The sequence below is a fragment of the Alligator mississippiensis genome, chromosome 2 (assembly GCF_030867095.1).
Source record: "Alligator mississippiensis isolate rAllMis1 chromosome 2, rAllMis1, whole genome shotgun sequence".
In the NCBI taxonomy this organism is placed as follows: Eukaryota; Metazoa; Chordata; order Crocodylia; family Alligatoridae; genus Alligator; species Alligator mississippiensis.
This window is the reverse complement of record NC_081825.1, coordinates 216560981-216573831: the sequence shown is the minus strand read 5'-3', so window position 1 is coordinate 216573831 and position 12851 is coordinate 216560981. Positions and strand designations below refer to the sequence as shown.

Below are 12851 nucleotides of genomic sequence, written 5' to 3'. Positions count from 1 at the left end.
ATCACAGAACATCAAAGGACTTATGAGCTGTTGAGTCAAGTCCTCTGCATTAGCAAGCAACCATTTATCAAAAAGATCAAAAATATCCACTTTAATCTCTCTTATGTATCACAGCTACAAGTGTCCTAGTAAAAAAAAATTCCCCAAAACCCTCTTCAGTGTGCCTCAGGAACAGAGCAGGATAGAGAAGGGTGCTACCAAAGGAAAGGAATTTGTTAGAATTGCATGTTCAGATTGTCCTAGAACGTGGACCATGGCCAGCCTCTGCTAGCACGGGCACCAATGTCATACAGTAGCTTTCATGGGCTTCGCACCTTAAAATCCATTATATTTCTTGTTCCAGCTTTTCCTACTGGATGTCTATTCTAGGACCTCTTTTCTTTGATGGCTAAATAACTTTTAATTTCCAATCTTTATTCATGCCAGATTCTTCTTGTCAGCTCTTGTGCTGATTTTTTTAAACATTTTCCTATTATTTGAGACATCCCTGAACCAGTGAGGTTAAGAAAAATAGCAATAGTCTTAAAACAGCTTTCAGGAAAGTCCAAACCCAAATATTTTCCCCTGCAAAAGTGTTTGGTCTCCAGACCGTATTGTAGGGTAGCCCAAGGTATTCTTATAGCAAATTCCAAATTTAAATAGGATACAATTAGAAATTTAAGAAGGAGCAACTTGGGCGGGGGGGAAGGGGGGGAAGATATTTGCTGGGAATTTATCTAAGTCCATGTCTATTATAGTAAATTTACTGAGCTTGACAGCAGCACTCACTGCTCCATGCTGACTGCCTCCTAAACTGAAAGTGGTGTCTGCATGGCTCTATGGGCAAGCTGATTAGCACAGGGGTACACTAATTGGCACTGTCACTTGGCAATGCTACTAGTAATTAACCTGCCTGAAGTGCTGTGTGAATGCAGCTACATTGTTTCCAATTTAGAAGGCAAGCCTAATGGAGCAGTGAGGCGTGCTTGATGGCACCTGTGCCCAAAACCTGAGAGAAGTTTAGAGAAGTTAGGAAAACAGATTACTTCAACATGTTTATTATTGAGACTATTAAGTAATTTACATGTGCCACTCTGATTTGGTAAGGAATCTTTCCTCCTGCTTCCAACCAATACAGAATCTTAGGTCATGTCCAAATGAGCATGGCACCACTGACATGGTTGCAGTGCCACACACTGCACATTCAGTTTTTCTCTGTGCTGCAAGGTAGCAGTACAGGTTGGGGGGGGGGGGGGGGGGAAGTGACCCCGGGAGATCCCAGAGTCAGAAAAACCCACCCCCAAAAAAGCGGGGTGACACTCTTGGGGGCAGCACGCACTGCCCAAAGCCAGAACCTAGCCACCAGGAGCCACTCTTTGGCTTCTGGCCAGGTTCTGAGCTGCAGGCTTGCCACTTTTGCAGCCCCAGATTGCCCCCAGGAACCCAGGTAAGGCTGCTAGGACCAGCACAGTGCTGGCCCCAGTCTTCCCTACCCCACCTGGCGTAACCTGCTACATGTCAGAGGGCACACAGCACAGGCATTCCCTGGGGACAAGCAGCAGCGGCACAGGGTGTGCTGCTGCTGCTTGTCCCTGGGGATGCAAACATCTGTGCTTGTGTGGATGTGGTATTAGAGTGCAAAGGGAGTCCCAGGGTCATCTGATCTAACTCCCTGCATAGATTCAGGATTTGCTGCTCTTAAAGCAGCCCAGCTTTAGACACCTATCCAGCATTGAAAACCTCCCATTAAGGGGATGCCATGATTTTTTCAGGCAAGATTATTTTGAAAAGATGTCAGAATCTATTTTCTTTTCACTCCAGATGGGTTGTGACCCCATGATTCCTGGTTTACAAGGCCAGTACATTATCTATTAGGTGTCTGTGTCAGATATGTTGATCAGATTTTCCTAAAAATATCATTAATTTACTGAAAAAAATCCCATAGAATTTGCAGGTCTGAAGTCACTAGATTTACAGCTGTGTAAAAGCATTGGAAACAAGAGAAGACCCTGGTTAAGAAAGAGACAGTTTAGAGTCCTCTTTATTCTACCAGCGTAATTCTGAGTCAGTCACTCATCTGTACTTTAGCCACGAGCAAAATAAGTAACCACAATGTTCAAGTTTACTCTTTTTTTCAAAATACACGTGCTATAGAATTCTGTGTTACTGGTGCCTTCTGCTTGTCATAAGGCATGTTTGTCCACTCAGTGCAATAAACTAGTAAAGTTGCCACGAAAGGAATGAGAGTGTTCTACTGAAATGCTGGTCTTCAGGTTTCTCTATCCAGCAAACACATTGAACCCTGTCAAGTTCCACCTAGTAAACAGAGATCTATTTTTGTCTCTGTTCACAACATATAATTAATTACCTGTTCAGAGAAAACTGTGGCTTGTTCAGAGCATGAACAGTAGCTCCTGGAGGATCTTAATAGGAAAGAAATACCATGAAAAAGAAAGGTGAAAAGAGTCATTTATAGATATTACGGTTTTCTAGGTTTAATCTGGACTACAGCCGTCACTATAACCGATTATACATATGGATGCCTGTAGACCAAATTAAAATTGGCTCCAGTCCAAATTAACTAATCCTCACTGAATGACTATTAACGTCAATACAGACTAGGGCAGTCCAAATTAGGCAATTTAAAGTGTATTAATTAACATTAGCCTTACTTTTAGGAAAAACAGTCCTTAGGAATTCAGATAAGGGTTCCTTAGGAATGCAGATAAGCATTGCAAATATCAATCCCTTCCAAGGAAATTTAGTTGGATTTTGCAACACCACAGAGGTTATCAGACACAAAGTAACACCTTTACGAAGTCAAATGTGCCAACAACACCTTAGTATCAGTATCCTGACTAAGCCCCAACCTCTGCCCAAGCACACAGGCTACTGGTCTCTGAAGAAGAGGGCAAACCCCCTTAATTGACTGTTAACCCTTTATTCAAATTCAAACTTGATTGTGACAAAGAGTCCACATTTTTAAAGTACCTCAGACATAATTTAGAGATGTTCTGGGCCCAGAAGTGAGGGGCTGTCTTGCTGGGGCACACAGGAAGCTTCATCCTCTCTCCCCTTGCATAGTTGTGCAAAAAGCTTATGAGCATTTTAACACATGCTCCAGGAGGCAGTGTGGGGGGGAGGGGGTGCTTTAATTAGTGAGCCACGCTAAGTAAAAGTACTTGAGCGTCACATGTATTGGCATCCCTCATGCTTGGGGGTGCTTTGAACTAAAACTCATCGAACGAGCTTTAGTTCAAAGCACCTAGCCACCATTTTTTGGCACAGGGGCACTGATACACATGACGCCGGAGTCTTTTGGAGTGCATTTATTTCCATGCTTCAGCGCACTGAATTTCTAGTATGTCAGAGCTGGTTCCCTGCACGTGTATAGGAGCCCTCAGTTAGTAGGTTTGGCACACTGCTTGTGGGAAAGGAGATAAGATCATAGCTCTGTCACCTATGCACTAGTATTCAGAGATGGGTTGGCACACTAGACACTAATGACCTGCTTTATCCATCAGGTTAAAGCAGATTATGCATCTTCATAGACAAAGAGCACAATCTCCCTAATGGTCCTTTTGGGCCAGGGTGAGTCCTATATATTGAGGTGTCATAAATGGCAAAATCTGATCCTCGGAGAAGAGAGGAGGGGAAAAAAGTCTGTGTCTAAAAATATGTTTGACATCAAAACCAATTAATCACAGAGGAGAGATATTTAGCATTCTAATTAGATGTAAATTGTGGTGTTTTAGATCAGTGGTAAATATGTATCGCTGTGTAATGACCTGTGATTTCTCAGCTGATGTGTCTGCCCTGCTGGTAGACAAACGGATCAGAAAACAGTAATAACTGCCAAAGCTCAAAAAAGTGGATCTTGTAAGCCATATATACATTCCTTATTTACAAAAGCAGTTGCATTAGCATTGGCAGAACTATTCCTAAAAATAAAGTTTGACAGCATGACAAAGTACTTTCAGTAACCTATTTTTGAAGTTCAGAAAAGTACGTGCTTTTACAATCTTACCTATTTCTAGAATTTTTTTTTTCTTTTCAAGGCTTGAAGTGAAAGTGTTGAGATTACCTTTAGGGAAAGGTTTTTTTTAATAGTATTTCTAGGCTGTGTAAACACATGGGACCAAACTGTTTCCTCATGTAACTTCACTGATTCCAGTATTTTTACACAGAGTATGAACTTGGCTTGTATGCTGTAAAATTCTAATTACACTAAGTTACTACTACTACTACTGCTGCTACTGCTAGTTACTACTACAACTACTGCTACTCATGCATGATAACATTTGGTGCTTATTGTTTATTTAAACAGAACTCATAAGCCCTTTTTTGAAGCTAGTCCAGATTTTCATGCTAGTTAATAAACACTACCTTCTTATAATTTCTGATCTTTTTTACCTTTTCTCAAATAAAATATGAAATACTGACTTTGTTTCTTTCTTCCCTATTAGTTCCGATATAAGAAGAGAGTATATAAGCAATTCAATCTGGATGAAAAACAGGTGGCAAAGCTTCATACAAAGGTCAGTCCAGCTAACTTGGAAAGAGAGAAAGCATCTGTCTCCCCCCCCCCCCCCCCCCCCCCCGTGTCTGGCAGGAAAAGTTGTAACTTAGATTCAGTCACCCTCTACTTAGAATCCTTTGATACTAATGACAATCCAAAAAATATATGTAGAGTGCCGCCTGGGTAATTTTAGGCCCTGAACCTGGTGACCTATTTATGTGGATAATGCTGCCAAAGTCAAAGGACCTGTTCATATAAGGGTTGCATAGTTAGGCTTTTATATTGAGTGCATGAGAGGTTCTTGAACACCTTTACAAGTGTGAAACACAACCAAATAGAAGGGATATATCTATCCAGTGCAAGACATTGTTGTAGTAAGATGCATCTTGCTGTTGTAGTGTGCATTAGCTCCCTGACTAGAAGCAGTAGAGGTGTGTTAGTGTGAGAATCTATTCAGACTAATCAGCTTTATTGCTTATTGACCCACAAACAGTACTGCACTAATGTGGTTGCTCTGCTTTTGGCTCAAAAGCTAAAGTATCTGCACTGTGCTGCCTTCTGCCATATAGAGAGAGCAAACTTGTTTTTTGGAGTCTCCCCTGCCTGATTAGGTGAACAGTGGGCGCATCTACACATGCCCCTAAGGTGCCGTTGTTACCGCGCCATCATTTAGTACTTCCCTTTGGAAGTACTAAATGATGGTGCAATAACAGCCTGTACTGCATTGTCCGTGTGGTGAATGGCTATTTTTACCAGCTACGTCACTGTAGCAGCATGCTGTACCAAGGGAACACATTGCTACAGCAGCGTTGCTGCGGTGTCACAGTTTTTGCCCACAGACACTACATCGCTGTAGCGTGTTGCTATAGTGACATAGCATTACACGTAGACGCTCCCAGTGTGCCTCACATTCACAGTGACTTAGTATCTCTGCAACAGATCGCAAATACTTAAATAGCCAGTAATAGAGGAAAATATGTAATATAGTTTAGCAGCTGGAAAGAAGGGGAAGTCCTGCTTCATATGAATAGCCAGCTCTGCAGACCATGAGTAAGTGCTCTGGGGGCTGCCAGTGATTTAGGGAATGTAATCCAAGACTTTTAGGTGTGTTATAGATGGCTTGTGCTTATACCATGCATTTATAAGTAATTTATATATAAAGTTGACACAACTATTATAAAAATATGGCACACTTACAGCATGCCACTTGTATTTTAAAATAGGAACACAAATCTTTAGATGCACTTACATGTTGGAATAACTTTGCACTCTGTCACTCTTTCATTATCATATCTTTTTGAATTTGACTTCCAGTACATTTTTTTCTGATTGTGCAAGTAATATATTCTTGTTTTATGTTTTTGACCATAGCATTCTGCCAGCTATATGCTTTTCATTACAGTTTTAGGGCCAGATCTATATCAGTGTAAAGTGTCACTGTTCCACTGAGGTTGATGGAGTTGCAATGTTTTTTACTAGCTGAAGATATCACTCATAACTTATATTCTTCATGCTGTCAGAAGATTGTTCAGTCATCTCTTCTTGTTTCAGGCTAATTTAAGAAAATTCATGGATCATGTCCACCACCTCTCTGTGGAAAAAGTCACAAAGATGTTAGACCGAGGACTGGATCCGAACTATCATGACCTGGAGAGTGGAGGTATGAGATTAATAAAAGTTACCACATAAAGTGGCTTGCATCCTGGGTAGGCTTCACACAAGATATATGTAGCAAGCCAAACCCTGTCTTGAAGACCTTAAAAGTCTCAGATTCAGCAGAACTGTGATTCTGATATAGGAAGGGAGCAGCCTGTTATGTTATAGCCTCCTTAAGGCTGTACTTGGTACCTAAAAGCTGATGATTATTTTTTTTTAAAAGTTTGCAAATATTTTTTAAAGGTTACTTATCAATTTTTTTCACACATTTTATTCTTTCCTTTAGACACACCACTAACTTTGGCAGCACAGCTTGAAAATACAATAGAAGTGATCAAAACTCTGAAAAACGGAGGGGCACATTTGGATTTCAGAGCCAAAGATGGAATGACAGCTCTGCACAAAGCAGCTAGAGCCAAGAACCAAGTAACCCTCAAGGTAAATTTTCAGAAGCAAATTATACATTATTGTATACTAAACAATATGGAAAGAAAAATATTTGGAGTTAATTATTGTACTGTCCTTTGTGGATCTTTTAATGTGTGCTTGCTTGGCTTTTATCTTTCATGATTTCTTCCACCAAGGGTTTTTAATTTCAGAAGCTTACATTTTTGCTAGGAAAACATGGTGGTGAAACTTAATTTTATTCATCAATAGGTGGTGGAAGATATCTCTGCAGGAAATGGAAGTAGCAATATTGCAGTTTCTCCCCCTTTGAAACTGAATGCCACTAGTGCAGATTGTACATTTTATCTTGTCAGTGCTGACCTTTCTGCTTTTTTCTTTATGTTCTGACTTTTTTTTATGAGACTTCTTGACATTAGATTAAATAAAGGGCTTATGATACTCCCTATTTCCTTCTGGGCAGAATTTCAAATTGAACAATATTTTAATAAGGCACACTGCAACCAAAGAGGCATGCATGTTCCAAAAGTGATATAAGCATTATTAAAACATTGGAAATCAATAACAGGATGGGTAGTGTGTAGTCTTTGTTTCTCATTTTATCACTGGTACTCCAACATATGCCCTGAGTACTGAAACTGGGAGTTTTGCTTCTACTAGGGTCCTTTCCAAGGTGCACTGGTGTGTCTCACTGTAGGCCAGTGCCACTAAACCATAACTCTCCTACCACTGTTTGCTCCAGCAGTGGGGAGTTCAGTTGCCTGTGTTATGGCCCATTTAGCCAGCTTATAAATGTCTTTACCCTGCCTCAAGTAAACCGTAACAAGAACACCCTTCCCAGTAAATACTGTGTTGGGAAGAATGCTAAATATAGATTCTCTCTCAATTAGTTACATGCTCAGAAATATAAGGACAGTGCTTACCATCTGTAATTGCTTATAGACCCTTTTAGAGCTTGGAGCATCTCCTAACTACAAAGACAGCTGTGGATTAACCCCACTCTACCACACCGCTGTAGTAGGAGGGGATCCATATTGTTGTGAACTGTTACTTCATGAACATGCTACAGTCAGCTGCAAAGATGAAAATGGATGGCAAGAGATTCATCAGGTATGAAAACCTTTTCTTCGTTAGCTTTTATGTTTACTGCTATTGGAAAATTATGTCAGGAAACTCTTTAATAGACCTTTTCAGGATTTTACACACTGTGTTTATAGATGGGAAGATATTTAGTTTCTATGTATATATAAATTGAAAACATACATAATATGTGTATACATGTGCACTTGTATTTTTTCCCTTTTCTTTTTGTTTAGTTTAGTACTATAGTTCTTGCTGTTAGCAAACTGAAAATCCAGGCCATTTTGATGAAGTTTTTCAACAGTCAAACATAGTCTATAGTTACTATGGACTTAGCTGCACAAGTGACAGCTCCAGCTGGCTGCTATTGCACATTCCTTTTGCAGGCTCTTGGATATTTGAGTTTTAGTATTCTGCTGGTGATACTTCACTACAAAAGTGAAGCTGGTTCTTTTTATGTGACACTTTCAATTCTGCTGGCTGCTTCTTATTTTTTGCACCAGAAATGTTTTACCTTGGTCACTGGGTGATATGATAATGAACAGTTGTTTGTAAGTTCTGGCATGCCTCTGGGGTCCTTTAGTATGTTGTACTTTAAGGTTGTTTTTCCCTTGTGAGTTCAGAATTTGGGTTTTTCTTCATCTCTTCTAGATATAGAGACCAAACTTTCAAGTGTCATTTCCCTTTGCACCCTTGTTGTTCCACTCAAGGAGTTTTCACTGTATAGTAGGTGGATACATCTGCTGACATCTGGTCTATGCAGGAAAGTGATTTAGGGAAAAAACTTGCTTTCTCTCATGTACCGTTGGGTCCTAGTGATGTCTTCAGCCAACTGGTGGTATAGAATTGATTTTCTCTAAATAGCCTAAACTTCCTTTGAGACTTTCACATAGGGGGGTTCAGCAGGTTTACTTAAAATCCATGAAATGTGACCCCTGTATTAAGAACAGAATGATAGCCTAGCTCACAGAAGGATATCATAAAACCCCTAACATTGGGTATTGCTGGTGTTCTTAGCTTAGCCTTTTGGCAAAAGACTGGAGTGACTACAAAGTATCAATTCATATGTCATCAGATTTCAGGCCATTGAGAAGCTTTGAAGTTGTAATGAATGGGATGAATGAAGCTGTTTAAAATGTAATTGCTATGAGGATAGTAAAGGTAATAAGTGGCAGGCATGAGGGACAGTTCATGAGAGCAAAGGCTGTGTACTGTATAATCATAGTGTTATTTATTCTGATAAAAACACAATATATATGGGAGGACATGTTATATATATCAGCTTGTTGTTGCTGATGAATTCTCAAAAGGTGCTTAGGAGTTAGGTGCCTTTGATGATATGGACTTTAGTACTTTAACTGAAGTGCCTGGGACTTTTGCTTTGAATCTAGTCTCTGCATATAACTTGAACAGAGGCTTCAACACATGCACACTTTAGTGGCTTTGGTTTAGGGCTTGGCTTTGATTTTGGCTTAGTGGCTTATGATTGATTTGATTTTCTTTTATGCCATTGATATAAGCATAAAGAAGAAAAAGTCTTGGAATATTAATTGTTAATACTCATTCTCTGAAGGGATCACAGAAGTAGTAAAGGATGAAATTAGGATGAAAAATGTGAATAAGAACAGGTCTACACCACTTCAGTATTTCAGCAGTGTATGTTGCATGCTATGCCTGCTCCATGCATGCTACTTCCCAAAATGGAAGTAACCTTAATGACTCCTGATCTCACTTTTACCCTATTGACAGCAACATCACCTTTGTGATAACCAGGGATCTTGGTTTTCTCTGATTTTAAGAAATCTCCAATTTTTGGTTTAAAAATAGTAACCCCAAATCTACATTTTTCTGTGATTAAAATGAAACATCACTGTATATATCTCTATATATTAGTGGTGTTTCATTTAAATCACAGAGAAATGTGGATTTGGACTTACTTTTTTTACCAGAAATTGGGGATTTTGTTAACCTGAGAGAACCAGGATCTCTGGTGATAATGTAGGTACTGAAGCGCTGTAGACATACCCTGTGCGTTTCAGAGGACCTGGTGTTGTATTATATATGGAGTATACTGAACAAAAGATGAGATGAACATAAGGATCACCCAGGTCATTAAGTCCAGTATTTTTCAGTGACAGGCAACCATGTCATAGTTGTTGAGTCTAAAAGGATCTGCAAGTGAGTAGAAGAGATAAGATCACTATCAATGGTTTGATCCCTGCAGTGCCATGGAATCTGTTAGATAAAATACGCCTGGGTAATGCTAACAAGTAGACTGCCTCTTATTGCAGAGGAAGGCAGAAAATCCCACAAAACTCACAACGGTCCCTGGCAGTCTGTCCAACTAGCTGGCCATCTGAGAAGTTCTTGGTACAAATGGAAGTACCAATATACCTGCCCAATATGCTGCTCTAGCTGTACCCACAGTCTAAGCTACAGGGGGAGAGGGGGAAGAACCCTGCTCCAAACCTCAACTTTCAAGTTATGCATTTAAAGGAGAAAAAATTCTACCTGACAGGAACCATTAGAAGCCCTAAAGCGTGATTTTAATTGATTAAATACAGTATAATTTAATACAAAAATTATATGCTGAGACAGAGGCAGTTAGCCAGTCTGCAGTGCTGTATAAATATGCATGTGCTACTTCTGGTTAGAGCAGGGGTGGGCAGTTATTTCAGCTGGAGGGATGCTTAATGAGTTTTGGTGACCTGTCGAGGAGCACAAGGGCAGCCCTACCCCTTGACAGGTGCCCTGCCCCCTGGTCGCCATCTTAGGACCAGAAGACCCACTCCTAACCCCTGGCCCTTGCCTCCAGAAGTATTCCTTTTTGGCGGGGAGAGGGGGTTACCAGCTTGGAACCAGAAAAACAAACAAATTATATACTAAAAGTCAAATATAACATATTTTATACTATACTATACTATTTTAATATACTATAGTGTAATTAAAACATATTTTAATTTTATTTCAAAAGATATTTTTGTCCTGATTTATATGTGGTTGTCTGGTGCATATAGAGGTGATTGCATAATAGATAAAAAATAGTCTTACTCTTGTATATTATGCGTGGTAGGGTGCATGTGGGGTGTGTATGGGGGAGTGTGTGGGTTGCAGTGGGCAGGTGAGTGTGTCTATATGGTGGGGTTTAGGGGGTATGTGTGGATTCATAGATTCATAGATGTTAGGGTCGGAAGGGACCTCAATAGATCGAGTCCGACCCCCTGCATAAGCAGGAAAGAGTGCTGGATCTAGATGACCCCAGCTAGATGCTCATCTAACCTCCTCTTGAAGACCCCCAGGGTAGGGGAGAGCACCACCTCCCTTGGGAGCCCGTTCCAGACCCTGGCCACTCGAACTGTGAAGAAGTTCTTCCTAATGTCCAGTCTAAATCTGCTCTCTGCTAGCTTGTGGCCATTATTTCTTGTAACCCCTGGGGGCGCCTTGGTGAATAAATCCTCACCAATTCCCTTCTGTGCCCCCGTGATGAACTTATAGGCAGCCACAAGGTCGCCTCTCAACCTTCTCTTGCGGAGGCTGAAAAGATCCAGTTTGGATGGGTGGGGGTGTGGCTATGTGTGGGGTATGTTGGGGGTATGTATATATGGGGAGCTTGGGGGTGTGGGTAGGGCATAGGTGTGTGGGGTTTGTGGGGTGTGAGGTAAGGTGGGGGGTGTGGGGACCCCATATGCCCCCCCCCGGTGCATAGTTCTTGCCGCCAGCGGCAGCAGTAGCAGGTGTTGGCCTTGAGGTGCTCGTGGCCCACACAGATGCAGCTGCCTGGCAGTGCACACTTCCAGCCAGTTCTGGGAGCTGCATGTGGTGGCAAGGAGTGATGCCAGGCTGGCCCGCCTCTATCGCGCAAGGCTCCCTATGATAGAGGCAGGCCACTCCATGTGCAGCTCCTGGGACTCGCATGCCACTGGGGGGAAGCCTCATGCAATGGAGCCAGTGGCCTTTCCCCACTCCCTGCTGCCATGTGCAGCTCCTGGGACTGTGCTGGGAAGCAGGGAGTGGGGCTTTCCACCATGTCTGGCAGAGTCTCAAGAGCTGCATGTGGCAGCAGGGAGCGGGGCCAGGCCACCGGCTCTGTCATGCAAGGCTTCCTCCCCCTCCCCCCCCGGCGTGCGAGTCCTAGGAGCTGCACATGAACTGCAGGGAGCCCTGTGTGACAGAGACGGGCCAGCTGGGCTCCACTCCTTGTCACCACATGTAGCTCCTAGAACTAGCTGGAAGCATGTGCCACTGAGTGGCTGCCCATGTGTGGGCCAGGAGCACTGAGGCCCCACTGCCTGCTACTGCTGTTGCTGCCAGTGGCAGGGGCTGTGTGCCATTGGGGGAAAGGGCGTGTGGGGTCTCCCCACGCTGCCCCACCCTCTCTCACACGCTACAAACCCCACACACCCTCACCCTGCCCATCTGAGCGCTGTACTCCTGCCTGCTCATTGGGTATGGGCCCTAGACTCCATGCTCCTGCCATCCCCAACCCCACGCTCTGCACTCCCACCCAGATCCCAGATGTAGCTTCCCCCCACCCACCGCCACTTCCCTACCTGTTGCCTGGAGCGAGCGCTGCAAGAGAGACATGAGGAGGCATTGCTGGAGGCCAGGTTCTCCAGTGACTGCTGCAGTGACAGCAGCGGCCCTGCCGCTGTGCATGGTGGCCAGGGCTGTGGCCTGTCCATGCATGAGGGCGGGAGCGAAGCACGCTGGCTGGGTGGGGTACAATTAATTGGTGGGTGCCTGCAGGTCAGATGAAATCACTTGGCAGGCTGGATTTGGCCCACAGGCCATATTTTGCCTGGCCCTGAATTAGAGGGTTAGCGCATGTAGAGCTGTCAGGTGAGCTGTGTGAGTTTGCTGGTATCTGACATGCTGATATTGCTCTGTAGACATGTACATAGGGAATTGATATTGGTGATGTAGAAGAGGAAGGGAACAACAGGAAACTAGGTCAGATGACTAGAGAAGGACATGTTTATTAAGGTAAATACCATAAGGACAAGATACAGGAATGGGAACTGCTGAAGGGGACCCTAACCTGGGGTTTACATGGTCACATGAATACTCCAGGAAAACCAGAGTGCAGGAGGCTTCACTAGTCATGTAGGGAGATGATTAGGACATGACTGTGAAATTCAGCCCTTGGTTGAAAGGTATGCTGACTGCTCAAGGAAATTTTTCCTGCAATATGAAATAAAATCCACCTGCTACT

General features: G+C 42.7%; 1 protein-coding gene across 6 annotated transcripts in view; it reads left to right on the top strand.

Moving 5' to 3' along the window:
• The window catches only part of SHANK2 (SH3 and multiple ankyrin repeat domains 2), a 703363-nt gene that overhangs the window by 126433 nt on the left and 564079 nt on the right, over positions 1–12851 (top strand). For all 6 annotated transcript variants that reach the window (XM_059722745.1, XM_059722744.1, XM_059722747.1 and 3 more), the window contains 4 exons: positions 4446–4517; positions 6050–6158; positions 6441–6592; positions 7502–7669. In XM_059722745.1, coding sequence (XP_059578728.1) covers positions 4446–4517; positions 6050–6158; positions 6441–6592; positions 7502–7669 — 501 coding nt within the window. The remainder of the gene's footprint in view (positions 1–4445; positions 4518–6049; positions 6159–6440; positions 6593–7501; positions 7670–12851) is intronic.